The 20,514-nt window shown below is 35.9% G+C and overlaps 1 protein-coding gene across 1 annotated transcript in view; it reads right to left on the reverse strand.

Moving 5' to 3' along the window:
* Nucleotides 1-20,514, reverse strand: part of LOC107751115 (voltage-dependent P/Q-type calcium channel subunit alpha-1A-like) — a 78,297-nt gene that overhangs the window by 27,664 nt on the left and 30,119 nt on the right. Inside the window, exons 20-33 of the mRNA XM_016566721.1 lie at nucleotides 15,279-15,290; nucleotides 13,341-13,440; nucleotides 13,081-13,241; nucleotides 12,733-12,873; nucleotides 12,448-12,649; nucleotides 10,620-10,784; nucleotides 10,426-10,536; nucleotides 10,156-10,239; nucleotides 7,226-7,342; nucleotides 6,579-6,644; nucleotides 6,293-6,390; nucleotides 5,708-5,858; nucleotides 5,406-5,533; nucleotides 2,696-2,792 (exon numbers count right to left, since the gene is read on the reverse strand). Coding sequence (XP_016422207.1) covers nucleotides 2,696-2,792; nucleotides 5,406-5,533; nucleotides 5,708-5,858; nucleotides 6,293-6,390; nucleotides 6,579-6,644; nucleotides 7,226-7,342; nucleotides 10,156-10,239; nucleotides 10,426-10,536; nucleotides 10,620-10,784; nucleotides 12,448-12,649; nucleotides 12,733-12,873; nucleotides 13,081-13,241; nucleotides 13,341-13,440; nucleotides 15,279-15,290 — 1,633 coding nt within the window. The remainder of the gene's footprint in view (nucleotides 1-2,695; nucleotides 2,793-5,405; nucleotides 5,534-5,707; nucleotides 5,859-6,292; nucleotides 6,391-6,578; nucleotides 6,645-7,225; nucleotides 7,343-10,155; nucleotides 10,240-10,425; nucleotides 10,537-10,619; nucleotides 10,785-12,447; nucleotides 12,650-12,732; nucleotides 12,874-13,080; nucleotides 13,242-13,340; nucleotides 13,441-15,278; nucleotides 15,291-20,514) is intronic.

The following is a 20,514-nucleotide window of genomic DNA, read 5'->3' on the forward strand; positions in this document are numbered from 1 at the left end:
TAAATACACACACATGCATGTATATATTTCAGAAAAATATGTTATGTTTATATATTAAATATATTTATAAATTAAATGAATATAAATATAGACATGTAAATACATCTAAATATTTTCAAAATATATTCTGTATGTGTGTGTATTTATATATACATAATAAATATACACAGAACACAAACATATATTATGCAAACAAAAACTTTTATTTTGTATGTGATTAGTCGTGATTAATCGTTTGACAGCACTAGTTATTTTATATAATAAGGACGCCAAAGAGACAGTAAAGACTGATGTCTATTTTAATAAATAAATTACACACGTTTAATTAATGATATTTCTATTCTATTTCAAATGCATGCTGTTCTTGATGACACATGATATTTCGTATGAAAAAAAAACAGACAATAAATGGCTTTGTAATCATTCACCTCAAACTAAACATGCCTTCTACCCTGACTAAGGTTCATAGCCTTAATATGATGAACGTGACATGTAAAATGGCTGTATGTAACTGTTACACAAAGATGCACTCAGATCCTTACAATTTGCATAATTAAGGAGCATGCTGATTAAAAGTGAAGAAATGCAAGATAGATAGGGAGAAGAAGACAGGAAGTGAAAGAGGAAGAGAGCAAGAGAAAGGAATTTTTGTGCAGGGATGTAAAGATGTAGTGGCTGAAAATGCATACCGGAGGAATGTGGGGAAAAGAAGAGATAGAGCAAGAGACAGTAAGAGAGAAAGAGAGAGGGGAACGGAAACAGGTCAGAACTGCATTGACAGAATCAAACGAAGGACAGGTGGAAAAGCTTCTCTGTGATTCTAGTGGATTTGCTGAAAAAAAATCAAAAGGACAAAGTGAGTCTAAAGACTGAACCTACGAAAGTGTCACCAGTCAAAATAATAGAAAATGGATATCTGTAGACTTTAAGAATCATCCACTGGAGGGAGAGACACAGAGGACCAAAGGCACACGATCCTTCCCAGTCCTTCTGTACTCGCACACAGACTGTGTTTATATCCTTCATATTTGTATTTAAAGTTAGGCTCTATTTCTGCAATGAACATGGAAAACATACTGCGGAAATAATACAATATTCCTTGTTTTCTAGTTAAAGTCAACATGAAATTGCATTCGCAACTCAATTTTCTTTTGCAATGTGATACTCATGAGTGGAACAGGATATTAAGCGAGAACAAAAGTAGAAGTTGACCTGATTTTATTTACTAGTTGACGCAGAGGCGGAACTACTTACTAAAATTTGATGAAAGATTATGAAGCTTTTTTTCTGAATAATATTATGCCAATGAATAAGAGCAGGTAAGTGTATTAAGAAACTAAGAAGGGTCTATTCTGATTTCATGTTGATTTGAACAAATATGTAAAGTCATAATCTCTCATAAGAATCGCTAAGAACTGCAAAATGACATTTAAGATTTCCTGTTATAGTCACAACAAAATCCTTTCCATCTGTATGTGAGTGAGTGAGTATTTGAGTACGGTGCAGAAGGGCTGACAAGGTACCCTCCGTTCCTGCTCTCCAGTGGATGTGTGCGTTCGGATGTATGTGTCAGCTGGCTAACGCTTTCACCGATACCCCACAACGTAAAAAGAAAGATACAGCAGCTCACCAACACCAACACTAACAGAAAAAAACGGACAGCTTTGATTGGCTGTGGCGCATCCACGGTGGGCTGCTGCCGCTAACCTTGTAGGCGACCCGAGCTGGGCACCTCTTCCCCAGGCCTAGCGGAGGACACATGTGCCTGAGCATCTCATACATATCACTGTAACTGATCCTGCCGCTGTAAGGGGAGTGGGGTGGGAGGGGAGGGGTGAGATCCCCAGAAATTAAACGGGGAGAACGAGGGGAAAAAATAGGAGGAGGACAACGGACAATAAGAGAAACAATGGAGGGGGGGAAAGGACATCATGGGACAAACCGGAGGATGGTGGGATTTAAACCAAAAAAGGAGGAAGGAGGAGGAAATAAGAACGGCAAGAAAGAAAAACAAAGACACATAGGTTATTGTTTTGGTCTGGGCGAGGGGCGGGGTTTTGAGAGCGTGAGAGCTCTTGGTTGGCTGGAGGTTAAACAGGAGGAGGGGACGCTGGTTTTTAGTCCTAGTAAAAACACGGTTCTATGCGATCGTGGGACGGTCCCATAGAACTGCAGTGGGGCTTCAAACAGGCAAAGAAAAGCTCCGCTGCTTGGTGGTGAACTATGGTAGTCACGTCAATGCAGTCCTCTGATCCCCAACCCTCACTTCGTCCCCAAACAAGAACAATGCACACTGTTACACCCAGTTTGCCAAGGCATGGTTCAACAGCAAGCAGAAAGAAAAAAAATAACAAAATAACTGATTCATTTTTTCTTTTTTTTTGTTTTGTTTTGATTGGCTGTTTAGAGTGATTCATTCCACAGAGAGATTCATACAGACTTGGCTGTCGATGGCAGTGCACGTCATGCTTCTAAAAAGGTGTCTGCATTGTCCCGCACATTCTCATTTGTCATATCAGAATGCATATAGAGATGGCAAATAAAATAACAAAAATGAATTTCAAGTCAAAGAAGAAAAACTGTGGAGAAGAGTAAAAAATAAACTGAAAAAGAAAACATAAAAAAGAAAAGCAACATTCATTCCAGTCTTCAATGCGAGCAGGTGCTTAAGTTTTTTGTTTAGTAGGATTCAAACCTTGCAGGCCACCCTATGAGGACATTTCTTGCCTAAGCCCAGCGGGGGGTCGATAACCCGCAATAAACTGTACATATCCTTATAATGAATGCGCCCGCTGCAAGAAGAATACAGGGAGGTTAGAGAGGGGGCACACACAGGAAAAGAGAGAAGAAACAGAGCCAGAGAGCCAAAGAGGAGGTGGAGAGGAAGAGGGAATAAAAGAGAAACAAGAAGAGGAGCACAAAGAACAAGAGAATAAAAGCACACATATCCATTGACAAATCACAGACCAAACCCAGTGAGGCTGTTCCACTGCCTCAAACCGATATAAAACCATTCAAAGGACAGCCCAACCGATTTTAGGCTAACAAACATGTTTAGATCATACGAAAGACTAGAATCTTCCTGCAATGGACCCTTTTCATAAGACTGAGATGAGGAGTAATTAAAAACCCAGCAATTTTGACATAAAAATTAGTAAACACTAAAGGTCCTTGCACACTGACTCCGAAATTTTCGTATGCACTTTTTGTTTTTTCCTCGCATTCGTCATCCTTTCCTATCAAAATGCTTGCTATGCATGCGAAAACGCAGAAAATCGAACCTGATCCGAACCTGACCTGATTAATTTTTTATGACGGACGAAAGTTTCGGAAGCAGTGTGTAAACATGATGGACACAACGTGAGGTCGTATTTATTTTTTAACGTGCGAAAATTTCGGACGAGAATTTCGGACTCATTGTGCAATGACCTTAAGACGCAAGAGTCTTTCTTTAAAACAATTTTTTTTTAAAATTTCATTTAATTAAAATTACAAAAAAAAAAAAATACATAAATAAATTCATACATGCATGCTATGGACATTTGAAATGAATGCTCATGTACCTCTAAAGGAATTTTACCTGCTATATTTCACTTCCACAATCCAGACTTGGACCATTGCCTTGGATACATTTAAACATGCATGTGAGGGTTACTGTATCCGAGATTTCAACGCATGTCAAAATCCAGTCAATAAACCCAACCTATGCATGTGAATGAAATAACCAGATCAAATTTTGAGTAAAAAAAATGGTGAAGCTGTCCCTGAATGATCTTTAGTGCTGTTCTGAATCCTCCCCCCATCACGGTGCGGAGTAAACGAATCCACCGATATGACCGTGCACATGAGAGGCTCTCTCATCTTGGCGAGTCCAATGACTTAATTGAACTGCATACAGCGACAGCTACGTGGGCTTTACCAGTCAAAATACATGGTGTATTTTGTTAACGTTTGTATGCAGTGGCAAGTACAGAAATAAGCTGCGACAGCTTGTCTGTGAAGATGTTTGCCATGCACACCTGAGCCATAAAGATGGGAGAATTAAGTCATTGTGAAGTCAGAATCTGCCATGCACAGGGTCTCATGTTCAGCTCTCTCTTGCTTATATTCTTTTAAATCACTTCCTCGGTTTCTTGCTGCAGTTTTTTTTTTTTAAACATTTTTCTACACTTTGTTGCACTCAGTTTTTCCATTATTTTTTTTCACATTAAAAATGTTTTACGTATAAAATATTTGATTTTTAAGTTGAAAATCATGTATACTGTAGTAAAAATGCAATTTCTTTCCTTCTTTCTGACTCTTTGAATGAAAGCATTTGTTCAAATCAGGATTATGCAAAATTCAGAATTTAAAAATTGGTTCCCTTGCATTTCATGAGTTTGAATTGAATTAGCCACATTCCACAGAAAGATGAACTGGAATTTAAGTTGGAATGACAGGAAGAGATATGTACAGAACTGTAATTCAAAGAAATTCAACATAAGTAATGCATTGTGGGAAATTAAATGTCTTTCCAACCTGGTTGGAGTTAATTTCTTTAATATGATGAAATATACACTATTAGTAAAATCAAATGTCTATAGACAGCCATCCATCCATCCATCAGGCCTATAAACCTTAGCTTTGCTTTTAGTTATATGAATTTTGATTAATTTCAGTGTTATTTATAAACATCCAAATTCAAATTGCAATTCTACATCTTGTTTGGTACCGTAACTCAAATTCAATTCAAATTCAAGAACTGATCTGGAAGAATAATAATAAAAAAAAAGGTTTTAATTATATTATGAATGGCGCACAACCCTGGTTCAATCGTTAAACCTTCTTTTGCTCAATCATCATCACCGGATGTGCACTGTCAACAGGGTAAACAGGGTTTCTCAGGGCTGGGGAAAGGAATCCTTTCCTTCAGACCAACTCTATGGGCTCCTGCAGAACAGCACTCGAGGATGAAGCAAGCACTGGGACGGGGGGGAAGTAGGAGGGATATAAAGACAAACACTGGGCATTTTGAGATTTTGAAATCTACTATCTGTCAGGGCCTTGTCTTGAGTGACTGTGGACACTACTATGGGACGTTCTGGGGATGTTTTCAGTAACAAAAGATGTAAGAGGCTCTGGGCCAGCAGCTATGGAGAAGAATGATTGGTTTTTGAGTTAGTTTGTGTGCACATATATATCTGTGACAAAATAAAGAATCTTTAGAATGTTACAGTGTTTGAAACAGAGCTTGCAGTGAACATGTTTCCTTTTTAAAAACTGTTAGTATTAGGTGATTTAGGTTTTCCATTCTACAATTTAAAAGTAAAAATCAATGGTTGCATGTGTGCCTAAAAGAATAAAATGTGTGGTTTTGTGTGTTTGAGTGGGAGAAAAAGTGTAAAAGATGTGTACGTTTAACTCACCAGGCTGCTGGGTCATACTCTGCCCAAATCCTGACATACTCATCCAAATGATGTGGACCCAGAATGGAGGAGTCCCTGGTCAGGTACTCAAAGTTATCCATGATGACAGCGACAAAGAGATTCAGCATCTAAACACAAATACAACCCCCACAATGCAAGCCCCAAAACATACAGAATTAATTATTTAATGTTTGAAGCAATAAATAAAGAATAGATGCATCTCTGAGAGAAAAAAGTAAGTGTAAAAAAAGTGGGATTAAGGTAAAGGAAGGCGAAAAGAAACAGGTGGAGGCTGTTCTCACCAGGAAAGAACAGAGGAAGATGAAAGAGACAAAGTAAGCATAAGCAAAGTTGCTGCCGCACTCTGACCCCTCGTTCCCAGAGTTTTCATCACACTCCATTCCTCCGAGACATGCCAGCATGATCTCATGCCATGCCTCGCCTGTGGCACTCCTGTTACCAAAACATACAAATACATGACATTTAAAGGTGAAATAAAACATAAATATTAGATGAAATACTTAAAACTGAAAATAATGCTTTTGCAAGTCACTTAAAAAAATTAAATAGAATAAAATAAAATAATTAAAACTGAAATAAAAAAATAAATGCTAAACAGAAATATATAGATTTTTTTTTTTTAAAAGCACAAAACAAAATTACTAAATCTTTAGCTAAAAATGAAGCTTTGAATATTTTGGAGTGAAAAAAGTCTTGTTCCTTAAAATAAAAAGGTTTAATTTAAAACCACCAAAATTACTAAAACTTAAATCTAAAAAACTAAATCTGAAAGATAAATTAAAGCCAAGTAGAAAAAACTATATATATATATATATATATATGGTTTTTATATACTAAAATAACACTGGTAAAGACACAAGACCGACCTGAAGAGGAGCATCAGTGCCATGATGAAGGTTCTGAAGTTATTGTGTTCATTGATCGCACTACCTTCCTCTGCATCCAGCCGCAAGTTCCCAAACAACTACAGAATCAGAGAGAAAATATAAAACTACTGCACACATCACTGATCTCACAGATGAGATCTCTCAGCAACCTTATGCCACTTCTGAACTTGTTGAAAGATGCTTAATTAGGATAATTTTGTCTTTATTTAGATTTTCAAAAACCCACAGTGATGTTAAAACTCATTTCAAACAGAACAGCTGTTACCTGCATGCCAATGATGGCATAGATGAAGAACAGAATTGCAATGAGCAGGCACACATACGGCAGAGCCTGTAAATGGTAGATAGAAAGACCATGAAAGGAGAAAGAAATTGGACAGAATTTTGAAGTTTGGTCTGAAAGTCTGTGTATGTGTTTTTACAGATGTGCACACTGTAAAATAGGTTGAGTGCATTGTCACTTTGCTTGTATAAAAGTTACAGTCGAATAAAAAACACATTTCTACATCTACAGGTATTGCAATATTGCATGAAATTATGTACTGCAATGATTATTTTTGGACAATATATTTTTTTTTAATGTTCAAATAAGCTCAATTTACAGAATGCTCAGATGCCAAATAACTAATTCCAGTCTCCAAACTGTTTTCAATGAATCATGGACATTTACTCTAACTTTTTTAGGCAGGACAGTTGGCTATACACTTTCATTACATGTAGAAAATATGCAAAGAAATATTTCTCAAGGAGAAAAATTGCTTCTTTTTAACTCTAAGGTGGGACTTTAGAGTGCCTGACATTTTGATGTGAAGATTTTGGTGTAAAAATGTCTTGCATTTATCTTAACTTTTGTCCCGCATGTGAATTGGTGTGGATGTGTGACTGTAGGCATTAAAGTATGACTTTTTGTACCTTAAATGACTGAACGAATGTCCAAAGCAGAATGCGAATGGTCTCGCCCTGCCTCAAGAGTTTAATGAGACGTGCTGCTCGGAAGAGTCTCAGAAAACTCAGGTTTATGAAGTTATCCTGGGGAGATTAGATTGAGACATATGTAGAAACAGAGACAGAGGAGCATGTTCCAGAAGAAAAGGGAGAAAAGAGTGCAAGAGACCGCATGTGAAAGAGAGAAAAAAAATCACAATCAGTTTACTTGATGATGAATCTAATTTTCTTTTTTTCAAATAAAAAATTAAATAATAATTTAGAGAGAAAGTGGGTTAAAGTAATACATAAAAGTATAAAAAGATTTTCTTTCTAAATGTATATAAATACACATAATGTACAAAATAAGCTTAAAATGGAATTGACACTAAAAATGAAATATAAAATCGTAAAAAAGGACCAAATTAATTCAGGAGGGGCTTAAGAAAAACAATCAATAAATTGTAACAGTCAACATCCAATCATATATTAAAGCATAAACTTTTTTTAATCAAATGCACTGATCTGTTGAGACAGGCAAGGCACAGTATGAAAGCAGCCTGATGCACTATAATATTTTAGCAAATACAGGCATACGGAGTAGAATACCGACAACATTAGCCAATGGGGATTGGCTGTGTTGGTCATGTAATTCTCAATGGTCCAGTCCACACAAAGTTCATGCCAACTGTCTTTTTTTTTCTCAAAATTTCAGTGTTGCATTTTAAACGCAACTGACACAATCGCTCGAAATATTGAGTTCAGGCATGGTACAATAAATAATAAATCATCTCAACTGTGTGGACAGGTTATTGAGGATCACTCCCCCATTCCAGCATACACAAATTTCTGAGTGAGCTGCAGCGCCCTCTTCCATACAGAGGAGGAACTACAGTAGTGCAGAACAGTCAGATGAGACCAGAAAAGATAAGGTAGTGAAAGAATAAGAGTCATCATGCAGCTTTTGCTAAAGTGCATGGCATTCAGCGATGGCATGACAATGTCTGTGACTACCTGTGAAAGTGTAAAGGCATTTTTATAAGCAAAAACAAAAACTCTCATTGGTCAGTGGGTAACCAGGCAGATTAGAACTACAGGTCAATAAGAGCAAGAGTCAGCTATTGAAATTTGTCTGAATCTCTTGTGAATACATTTAGGTAAATCTCTATGTTAATTTGGTTAAAGTTACTTTAATTTACTACATATTGGCCCTTGTACTTATATGTAAGTGTGTTTGTATTAGGGTGGGCGTTATGACCAAATGCTTACATGAGTAATTTTAGATAATTGTAAAAGTCTACATGACAATGCAGTTGTGTTTCTGGAAATGTGATGAAAAATGGTTAATAAATAATCCTGTAGTAATGTTTATTCTGGATTTCTAAGCTCCAAACCATATCCACACAACAGCTTTTCCTTATTTTGACCCACAAAACGATAGCTGTGTGGATAAAACTACCATGGTATAAATAGTAAACTGACACTTTTTTTAACCATCATACCACCCTGTCCTAGTGTTTTGAATTACTAATAGAATATTATGAGTGTTAACATGCTGTTACCATGTTAACATGTTAACAAATATCCAATTGTCAAGCATCTTTGGGGTAATGGGTCATCATACTGGAAGCACATGCTCTGAGGAAAGTGGGGAGGGAAGAGAGAAGCATTTTGGGTAATGGATGCATTAGAAGCCGAGAGAAAATTACAAACCAACCGGATTCTATGTGTTGTTGCAGTAGATGGAGGCATATGTGTACAGTGAGTGTGTGAGGGGATTGGATGGGTACACATGAGATGATAGATATGAGAGTTTCATAGTGCATTTTTGTTTTGTTTTGGATTGGATGGGTTTATCGCCAACAAATCAGAGGAACAAAGAAAGCATGTAAAAAGATAAAACAGGAATAAGTCGTTATGGATACAGTCAACAGGCTGATTAATCAAACACAGATACGGTGGGTATTGATTCACTATGCAGGCTGTTCCAGTGGCCAAACTGAATTTTACTAAAAAAAGAAGAAAAAAAAAAAATTTATAATAAAGAAATAAATGCTGACCTGGCAAATAATCTAAATAACTCAATTATTGAGTTTTAGCTTTAATAAACAATTATTAACCAAGTTAAATAACTTTGACTAAAATTGCTAAAACTACATTAAATAGGAGTAAATAGAAATATAAAATGAGAAACAAATAAAAAATTCAAATGATTAAGAAAGTTAATTCAAAATATTAATATATACGATAATATATAAATATGACTAAAATAGCACTGATTTATATTGAAAGTTATATGAACAAATGTATATAAAAGTTATACAACAATTCACATCATATAATATGTGACCACTGGGAGAGCCCAAAAACTTCAGTGTAACACATCAGAGTAAAGTGTCTCTGTCTCATTTTTACTAGGCACAGATGAGACACAACACCAGCACAAATACACACTCAAACACTGACATTTACACACAAAAACCAGTACAAATACACACAACACTTAGAATGCCAATAGAATGAACACATGATGTGGAGGATTGAACAGGTAAATATTCAAATATACAAAAATTGTAACATTTTTCCGCCAAGCTATCTTTACCACATAATTTTGGAATTGTTGCAATTAAATCTTGCTTATTAAACACAATATGAAGAATTCTGCAATAGGATGATATTTTAAACACATACATTAAGTACTTAAATATTTATGTGCATGAGAATGAAACTTTTTACTGTCCCTCAAAAAAGGGAAGTGATCGCAAGAGCTGCATTTACCGGTATTAAAATTAGTATTTATTTTTATTTTTCTTTTCTTTTATTTAAAGTTGTTATATTCACATCTGGCCATTCAGTTCCAACATGAATCAAGATGCAATCTGCATTCGCTTTATAAACTTGTCTAAAAGTGCACTTACCCATAGCTCTGTCACCAAAATATCAGTGATGCTGCCGATAACAGACACAAAATCAAAAATATTCCAAGCGTCTCGGAAATAATTCTGCAGAGAAACAAAAGGAGACAAGTGCATTAGAAAGCTGTTTGATTTCTAAACATTTTTCTAAACGGTTTAAAAGAAGAAAACATTTAAAAAATCTCAGGTCTAAATAAGTAACAGGACATCTTTAGGTGCAATGAGTAATGCTAGGAAGAGCTGGATGTATGAATGCGATTAAGAGAGACTTACTCGGGCACCAAAGGCAATGATTTTCAGAACACACTCCATGAAGAAGAGTGTGGTGAACACTATATTCAGGTTCTTCAGGACTACATCATACGTCGAAGGGGCCCCATGATACTGGAAATGCACAGAGAAAATTCAGACCCAAACGGATGCACAAGGGCATTACTGATGCTAAGGGAGTAAGAAGAAGCTTGTACCTTCATCATAAGGACGATGGTGTTGAGCGCAATGAGAGCCATGATACTGTACTCAAACGGAGGTGACACCACAAATTGCCACATTCGGTACTGAAAGCTTTGCTTGTTCTGAGGCATGTGGCGCGTTAGAGGTTTGGCATTTATAGCAAAATCAATACAGGCTCTCTAGAAGACACAGAACAACAGAAAACAGTGAAAGAAGCATCTGATGTATCATATTGCGTGTTTGTTGCTGTGGAGAGAGAAGTGAATAGTAAAACTGTGGATTTCCTGTCTATAATGTGGCTAAATATAAAAAAATATGAGAGCACAAATGTGACCAGCTGAATCACAGCTGCTTTTGACTCAGAAACACATTTATGGTTTATGTATATGAATTTGAAAAGTTTTCTTATGATATAATTATTGTTTCTTCTTCAAAACGTTGAGATATCTATCAATCTATCTTAGCGATATAAACTCTAAAAAGGAGCAGATTACTAAAAATCTAAATATATTCTTCAATAATAGTAATATTTATAAATAAAATAATAGCAGTCTGCTACTTTCTAGAGTTTGTGATAAAAACGTCAATTTCCCAAATGAAACTGTCAAAAATAACATAAAAGACAAAATAGCCAATAGTCAACTTTGTTTTGCTTATGATCACAAAATATTGGTTGAAATACCACTTTCTTAAAGGAATAGTTCACCCAAAAAAGAAAATGTCCAAACCCGTAAGACCTTCGTTCATCTTTGAAACACAAATTGTGATATTTTTGATGAAATCCAAAAGCTTTCTGACCCTGCATAGACCGCAACACAACTGAAATGTTTTATGGCCCAGAAAGGTTGTAAGAACATAGTTAAAATAGTCAATGTGACATTAGTGGTTCCACCGTAATGTTATGAAGCTACAAGAATACTTTTTGCATGTGAAGAAAAACAAAATAACCACTTTATTCAACAATTTCTTCTCTTCCATGTCAGTCTTCGACACAATCTTCTCGTAACTTCATAAAATTATGGATGAACCACTGATGTCACGTGGACTATTATATTGATGTCCTTACTACCTTTCTGGGCCTTAAACGTGGTAGTTGCGCTGCTGTCTATGCAGGGTCAGAAAGCTCTCGGATTTCATCAAAAATATTTAAATTGGTGTTTTAAAGATGAACAAAGGTCTTAAGGGTTTGGAACAACATAAGTAATTAATGACAGAAGTTTCATTTTTGGGTGAACTATCCTTTTAATTACATGAAACTATTTCTTATTGAACTACTTTTTAGCAATGAATAAAACTAAACTTTTGGGATGCACTATGGGATTGAAGGATTTATAAGATGTTGCCTTAAATTTTGGTCTAAATTAGGCATGTTTGCTGGTTTACTCAAGTGAATAAATTTGCAAATACCTCATTCTTTTCTAGGCTGTAGTCCTCCATCATCTTGTCTCCTTGCTCCTGGAAAGTGATGATGATGAGAGCTACAAAGATGTTTACGAAGAAGAAGGGGAAGACAACGAAGTACACCACGTAAAAGATGTGTCTATGCAGGGTCAGAAAGCTCTCGGATTTCATCAAAAATATTTAAATTGGTGTTTTAAAGATGAACAAAGGTCTTAAGGGTTTGGAACAACATAAGTAATTAATGACAGAAGTTTCATTTTTGGGTGAACTATCCTTTTAATTACATGAAACTATTTCTTATTGAACTACTTTTTAGCAATGAATAAAACTAAACTTTTGGGATGCACTATGGGATTGAAGGATTTATAAGATGTTGCCTTAAATTTTGGTCTAAATTAGGCATGTTTGCTGGTTTACTCAAGTGAATAAATTTGCAAATACCTCATTCTTTTCTAGGCTGTAGTCCTCCATCATCTTGTCTCCTTGCTCCTGGAAAGTGATGATGATGAGAGCTACAAAGATGTTTACGAAGAAGAAGGGGAAGACAACGAAGTACACCACGTAAAAGATGGACATTTCCATCCGGTACCCCGGGCTCGGGCCCTGGTCCTCATAAGTGGAGTCCACAGAGTGCTTCAACACCCTTAAAGAGAAATGACAAAAAGAGGTGATGACATAAAAGGAGAGATAATAAGCCACTAGAGATTTGTGAGCATGTCAACTCACTGCGGCCATCCCTCTCCGGTGGACACAGTAAAGAGAGTAAGCAGGGCCCAAAGCACGTTGTCGTAGTGGAAATCGTACTTCTTCCACTCCCGCTTCTGCGATTTCACCTCGTTATTGCGCTCATACACCAAATATTCGCCCCTGAAACAAAAACGCATATTAACAATTCAGCAATCAGGCTTTTTTCTTAAGGATGGGTGAGTATACATGTATTATTGTGGACCATGTTGCCACATTCATGTCAATTTTGGAAAACTTTTACATGCAAAATTTCCATTTTTGACATTTGACTGCCAGTGTAAACTAAAAGAAATCACAAATCTTTCATTGCAAGTCATCTCCACTTACCTGCAGTCACGGGCAAACTCTTTGGATTCGTCGGTGCAGTAGAAGAATCGTCCCTTAAAAAGCTGCACGGCCACCACAGCGAAGATGAACATGAACAGCATGTAGACAATGAGGATGTTCAACACGTTCTTCAGAGAGTTCACTACACAGTCAAACACCGCCTGGAAGAAAGACACATGAGTATAGCACGCTAACTTGGCTAACAAAACAAGATGGTGCGATAACATGTAACAGAGCTGTGTGTGTGACTTTAACAATACTTTTAGTTTGGGAAGACGTTTGATGGTCTTGAGTGGACGTAGCACCCTTAGGACCCTCAGAGACTTGATGACACTGATGTCTTTCCCCTTACTGCTCCCCCTGTGGATTGGAAGCAAACAACAGGACATCAACATGCTGCATGGTGAGACATAAAGAGAGACAAGGACTTCTTGAAAGACCTTCTTCAACACATTTCACTTCTAGACCATTCCTTGGGCTTCCACTTGCTCTTATTGTAGAAGATAGTTTCAATATCACCATGCAACAGTTAATACCACAGTATCTATCATGTATTAGACTTATTTTTGTGGAATGTTTATCATCAAAAATCTTTTTTTTCTTCAAGCAAGTCTTCAGATTCACAACCATCGTAGGGTTTCGGTCACTCGTTACCTTCTGTGGGCATTCCAAAAGCATAACACATTCATGTAAGTATCAAAACTGTCAGGCATTTTCCGGTGCAATGCCCAGCCAAACCTCTTTCTTTCTTTTTTGGTTTTTAGCTGTGTTAGAGCAGACAGGGGAATGGAGGTCTGGGATATGGAGGCTGTTTGTGTTAATCGTAGGTAACATGACAAGACTGAGGGTTCACCGAGATGCAGAAGGCTAGCGGACTTGAGTCCAACTGTATTTTGTCCCTAGAAGAACTTGAGGAAGCTCAAACCAGGAGACCAAGACAAGTTACAAGGACATTTTATTGCATTCAAGAAAGGAACTGTTGATAAACCTCCTGCCTCCAAAGCACATTTGGATTTTTACAAGATATTCAAGAAATGCTGGCCATTTTGTAGGATTTTGAACTGGCCATTTTGAAGAACTTAATGTTTAGCATCACATTGGCCAAAGTCTGTCTACACTGGATGCATCAAGTTGCTTATTCCAAAATATTTACTAACGTGGACCAATGGAGTGTAAGCTCAAGACTATATATATATATATATATATATATATATATATATATTGCATGGGTTGTTTTAAAATAATAATAAACATGACATTAAATAAATTATATATAAAAAAGAAATGAATGAATGAATAAATAAGGGTTAATAAATAAATTTATTAAATAAAATTTATTTTTATTTGATAAATAAATCGTGAAGCTGATATTAGGTTATTAATGAGATTATTTAAATATATAACTAATAAAATTCATAATAAAAAATGCAGGGCTCATTTCAGAATAAAAAAAACAATAAACAAATAAATATTGAGGTTAATAATGTGTTTATAATGAGGCTATTTAAATACAGTAATAAAGTAAAAATTTAAATAGAGGTATTTTACTTTAGATAGATGGCTTGAGCAGTAAAAAAATAAAAGTGTCCGTCAATGAAATCCACAACTGGTACTTCTAGAGTATAGTGTAATGTTAGTCACATCTCGCGCCTTATGCACCCAGTGTAGACAGTGTTAGCCGTCAAGGACGAATCCTTATTGACCCCATGATCAATCTTGTGAATGTGGCAGAGGTATTTTTTTAAGTATTTACACAGGTCCCAAACACAAACAGAGAACTCTTCAATCAAGCGGCCAAGACAGCTGTCTTTAACTATGAACTTCCAGGCAAGTCCCAGCTGAAGACCGGCCAGCTCATGGCAGATTGATTGTGTCGGAGCATTGGAAAAGGTCCAGGTGACCAATAATCAATTAGTCGCTCCTGACTGTGCTCAGAGAGAGTTGTGCAGTACCGTAAGCAGTGTGCAAAAAGTGTGATCTCTTCTGTAACATTGTGTTCAGTTGTTTAGGTCCACAGACGGACCCCTTAGAACCAATGTAAGTCATGGCAGAATAAAACAAGCAGTGGAATGGAGAGAACCAGAGCAGATGAGCAAAGAGGAAGGGAGGATGGTTGGGAGGGAAAAAGAAAGAAAGAGAGAGAAGCCATCACGTGAGCTGGACGGTAGCCGTGCGACAATAAGGAGTGGAGACTTTACCGAGAGAGGCTCCTGTTGGTCACCAAGGTGTAGACATAAGAGAGGGTCAGAGACAGACAGCGGAAGAAAGAAAGAGACAGAAAAGAGAGGAATACACACAACACAGAAAAAACAGAAAGAGAGACAGAAAAAGAAACAAGATACTGGGAGTGGCTTGGCAGAGGAACAACATCAATATGAGAGACAGACAGACAGACAGAGAAAAAGGACCAAGCAAAAAAACCTAAGCGAATGATTTAAAGAGTTGAAAGCCCCCATGTTCAGATATTTAAAAGTACAAACCAAACAAAATTAAAGATGCACTAAGCAGTGTTTTACACCTCTGACTAATATGTCAAATTCAAATTATTGCAGGTTTGATCACAGTTGACAAATATGCTTGAATTGGTCTTCAAAAACAACTGCTTTTGGGTGATTTGTGTAATGTGATCCAGTAGGTGTCAATATTGAAACTTTGCTTAATGTGTCTTTAAATCATCTATTCAAAAAATTGTATAGACATACATATATAATATAATTGACCATTGCTGAGCACCACCTACTTGATTACTCTTATCCGCTCACATACGCTTTGCAAAATGAAAAATATTTTCATGAGAAGCATTTTTACTAAACTGTGCAGTAAAAACTTAAATTATATCATCCATCCACATATGCTTCTTTGCATATTTGTTTAAAATGGTCTGTAAACTGTTGTACTGTAACCGTTGCTGAGGCAGATTGGTCAGTAATGCTAGGGAGGGGCTTAGCAAAGGGTCAATTAGTTTTAAATCCAGACAGAATCCTTAAAATGTTTGAAAGCTTTTGAGAGGTCTGATAAGAATAAGTAGTATACAGATCTGAGATGAGATCATATCTATCTGTTTATTTCATAACCAAGCTCATTATCTGAGAAAAGATCAGCACTTACCACTGTAGTGTTACATACTGAGTACTGGAGCATCTGATATCTCTTCTAGAAAGTCTATTTGTTGCCTATGCACACTTATTTTTAATCTGGATGCAAGATTGTACTGTACACGGATACTAATATGCCCTGATTTTGTGTGTAATGTTTTTGAAAGTCTTATATGTTCACCATGTTTTTTGATCAAAAATACAGTTAAAACAGTAACACTGTGAAACATTAACATTTAAAATAACTAATGTTTTCTATTTTAATATATTTTAAAATGTAATTATTTATTAATTTAAATACAACTTTTTTTTGTAACAACATAAAGGTCTTAACTGTCTCTTTTGAACAATGTAATGCATCCTTGCTGAATAAAAGTATTATTTGTTAAAAAAAAAAAAAAAAAAATTCTGAACAGTAGTGTATATATACTTCATAAATTATATTACACATAATATACATAATATATGCTGTTAAATGTATATAAATGATTATATACACAATATTAAATACCCTGTTAAATTTATATAGTTAAGAGAAATAAAATCAAAATGTGCTGATCTGTTGATCAAATTTAGCTGCTTTATTAGTGATTAACTCATGCTCGCAATTGCTACACACGTACACCTGAGTCTGCTGCTCTTTTTCATATTGACTCTCATGACAGAATCATTCTCATACACTAATGCCTGCCAGGTATTTGGCAGGTCTTTACTCTTGGCCTATACCCAGTCAATAACCGAGGATTCAAACTTGTCACACTTATAGATTAGGACAACCCACTGCAGTAGAGGAGAATCCTCCCTCTGCCATGCCAACTCTGAAAGCGGGGGAGATTCTCGACACCTTAGCACACTGTATCAGACACTCGAGCCGGAATGGAGGTGGAATCCATAACTGACTGCAGTGGAGCCAAAATGGCCACCACACTGCAGTCGCCTCAAGGTGGCAGTGTGGGATGGTATTTGTTTCAGTAACTATCAAGCAGCACATACAGTCCTCAACCCAAATCTACAGCGGTTATTGGGTTACATGCTTCTCAGGTATTTGTATTGACTTCATTCTAAGAATGAAGGTGGCAAAAGCATGATCATTTGTTGAGTCGTTTTGTTCTTATTGTGAAACTGTAATACATGAGCAAGCCTTTTCTCCACCTAACCAAGGTATTCTGGGTAATCTGAGATGCTTGTGTGTCATGTGACCATGCCTATACCCAGAATGCATCCATTTAGAAAGCATCAGGCAGTGGAGAGAATAAAAATTGTTCACCCAAAAATAAATTCACTTTCATGTTGTATCAAACCTGCATATTGTTAGTTTTAGCATGTGACAAAATGAAGACTTTAAAAAATGTACAGGTTTGAAACAATATGGCAGTGAGTAAATAATCACATGTAATAATGAAAGGGCACAACCTTCATTTCATGTGTGTGTGAGTGCGAGAGAGAGAATGAGATAAACAACAACAGATGAAGGACAACAGATGAACGAACTTCAAAAACACCAGTTAATAAGGAACTGTCAACCTGGAGTCCTCTTTTCTTGTATTCCATTTTCCTTAACATATCCTTCTATATCTCGTTCTCTCTATCTCTCCACATCTCTTGTGGTCTCTCTTTTTCACTCACTTTGTCAGACTCAACAAATGGAGGCCCAAATGATAAACAGCTTGACAGCTGGAGTCTGTCCAAGGAAGCTTACTGCTGAGGGAGGGAGAGGAGAGGAGAGGAAAGATGAGGAAAGGAAAGGTGAAGGGGATAGGATGGGGAAGAACTGTTTTTAGGAATGAGAACAGGAAGTGACACAGGACAGAAATAGGGTTGATATGGTGGAGAGGCTTCATTTAGTTTCAGGTCAGGGGATGGGGATGAAAATTGGGCACTGCGTATGGAGTGATTTTAACTCAAAGCAGGGTTTAAACCTATCGGGCCATGTGTATGTGAAGATACAAGCTGATAGGTTTCACTACAGGCATTCAGCTAACACATAGTCATTCATATCAGCATACTATGTGGCTTCTTTTTGCTAATATTTCAATAAGTACAGAAAAAAGTTTGACCAAAACTTATCAAATCATTAGTGTCTTATATCAATAAATAATATGAATGAATTTATTAAATAAAATAAATACAATACTGTTCAAAAAGTTGGAGAATGTCACATTTTTAAATGTTTTGGAAAGAAATCTATTAAGCTCAACAAGCCTGCATTGATTTGATTAAAATGCAATAATTATATACAATTTAAAATAAACCGGATTTTCAGCATTATTTGATGAATAAAAGTTCTACAGAACAGCATTTATTTGAAACAGAAATATTTTGTAACATTATAAATGTCTTTACTGTAATTTGTGATCTATTTAATGCTTCCGTGTTGAATAAAAATACGAATTTCTTAAAATAAACTGATCCCAAACTTTTGAACAGTAATGTATATATTAATATATTGTTTAAAAATACAATAATTAGCTTCAAATATTTGATTTGCGGCCACTCTATGCATGATGATAGTTTGACTGATGTAAATAATCATGGCCACATTCCTCAGTCTCCAAAGTCAATGTTGCTTTTAAAGGAGTTTGGATAGCAAAGTGTTAAAGACAAAACATTTTGACAAACAGTGAAGCAAATGACAGCTTAAGACAAGGTTACTGGTTAGATAGAAATGCAAAAAGTTAAAAATGTATCATATAATAATAATAATCATAGTAATAATATATTACATTCAGTAACTTGCAAGTGGATTGCCTTTAAGGTAAAGCAAGCTCGAGAAATTGCATAATGCATACGTAAAATCGTAACAGTTCTGAAACTGTTCATGATATATTTATTTACCTAAATCAATTTTTTTTTTTAAATAATGCCACTAAATATTAATATCAGCATACATACATTCTAATCCCTTATTTAGAAGTGTGCAGGCACTTTTAATGCCACAAGTGTTACAGTATGTCATTTAAGACACTCTGCAATCCCCACATACAGTATGAAAAACGTGTCTTGTATATACACATATATGTAATCTGGCCTACGGGACTGAGGAGGATGTACTAGATCATACATGCAGGGCTAAACAAAAGTAAAAATCATTCCACACTCAGAGCCTCATCAGCGGTGTTTACTCGTTCTCCTTTTTTAGTGACTAGCTGATCGTCCCGCTCTAGGGTTCAGCTTTATTCCTCAAGCGGCCTCTTCATATCCCCAAGCTGCTGCTCCCCCAGGCCATGCAAAGGAAATAAACCAGAGTACCTGTGGCAGGACGGGCTCACGCTGATCCAGACATAGAAACCGCCTGGGCACTAAAGGGCTACAGGTGCCTGGAGACCCCTCACCCCCCACAGGGCCCCAAAGGGCTCAAAACTACCCTTTTCAGCAGAGGGAAAGTATGAGGGGACAGGTTTATGGTGAACATTTGGTTGGTGGAGTAATGACAGATGGAAAAGAGCCCTGACACTCCAACAAATCAAATATTTGCTTGTTTAACCACTTTTAGAGATTATTATAAACGTTTTTTTAATTAAAAATTCAACTAAAACTAACTAACTAACATTCTACTAAATAAATAAATGTATTAGTAAACGTTTTTTTTGTTTCAAATTTTGTGCATCGGTAGAGTTTCAAAAAAATTAAAATAAATAAAATAGACTTATTAGTAAAAGTAGACCAGATTTATTTAAAAGTAGTTTACACATTAGGTGTCATGGAATTTCTAAAAAAAAAAAAAAATCAAATAAATAAATAAATTGATTAAGTAGTAAAAGTAGATTGGATTTAGATTAGATTTTCTTATATACTTCTCCCGAATTTCCTTTGGAGAAATTAAAAATAGACACAAATAAGAAAATTACTCACATATAAAATTAATGTGCGATAAAATATATGTCGATGTTATAGCTCAAATAATTTGGCCTTGGAAGAATTTTATGAGAATTTGAAATATTTGAGATGGTATTGAAATCTTGAACTGTGATATCATGTGAAAACTAAGCACAGCTTGCGACAATGTTAAGATTTCTTCAGAAAATGATATGTGAGATTAGTGGTCTTTTAGTCATAAATCTGAGACACAAATCTGAGATTTGAGCAGCATTCTCCATTTGTTATCCCATTTCTGCCTAGGAAAGACAATTGATATATCACTAAGATTCCATTTGTGCTTTTGTTGGTTTTATTGTTTCAGAGAAATACTGAAAGAGTTCATGTATTGATGGAAATCATGGGTAAAGAATGAAAGGAAAGGTGCTTTGACAAACTGTTTAGCACAAAGAAGGACTGAGCATGAGATAAAATACAAGATGCCTTTCCATCCACCTATTTTTATGCACATTTTGGAATATCG

The sequence above is a fragment of the Sinocyclocheilus rhinocerous genome, unplaced genomic scaffold (genome assembly GCF_001515625.1).
Source record: "Sinocyclocheilus rhinocerous isolate Xijiao unplaced genomic scaffold, SAMN03320098_v1.1 scaffold1413, whole genome shotgun sequence".
Lineage (NCBI taxonomy): Eukaryota > Metazoa > Chordata > Actinopteri > Cypriniformes > Cyprinidae > Sinocyclocheilus > Sinocyclocheilus rhinocerous.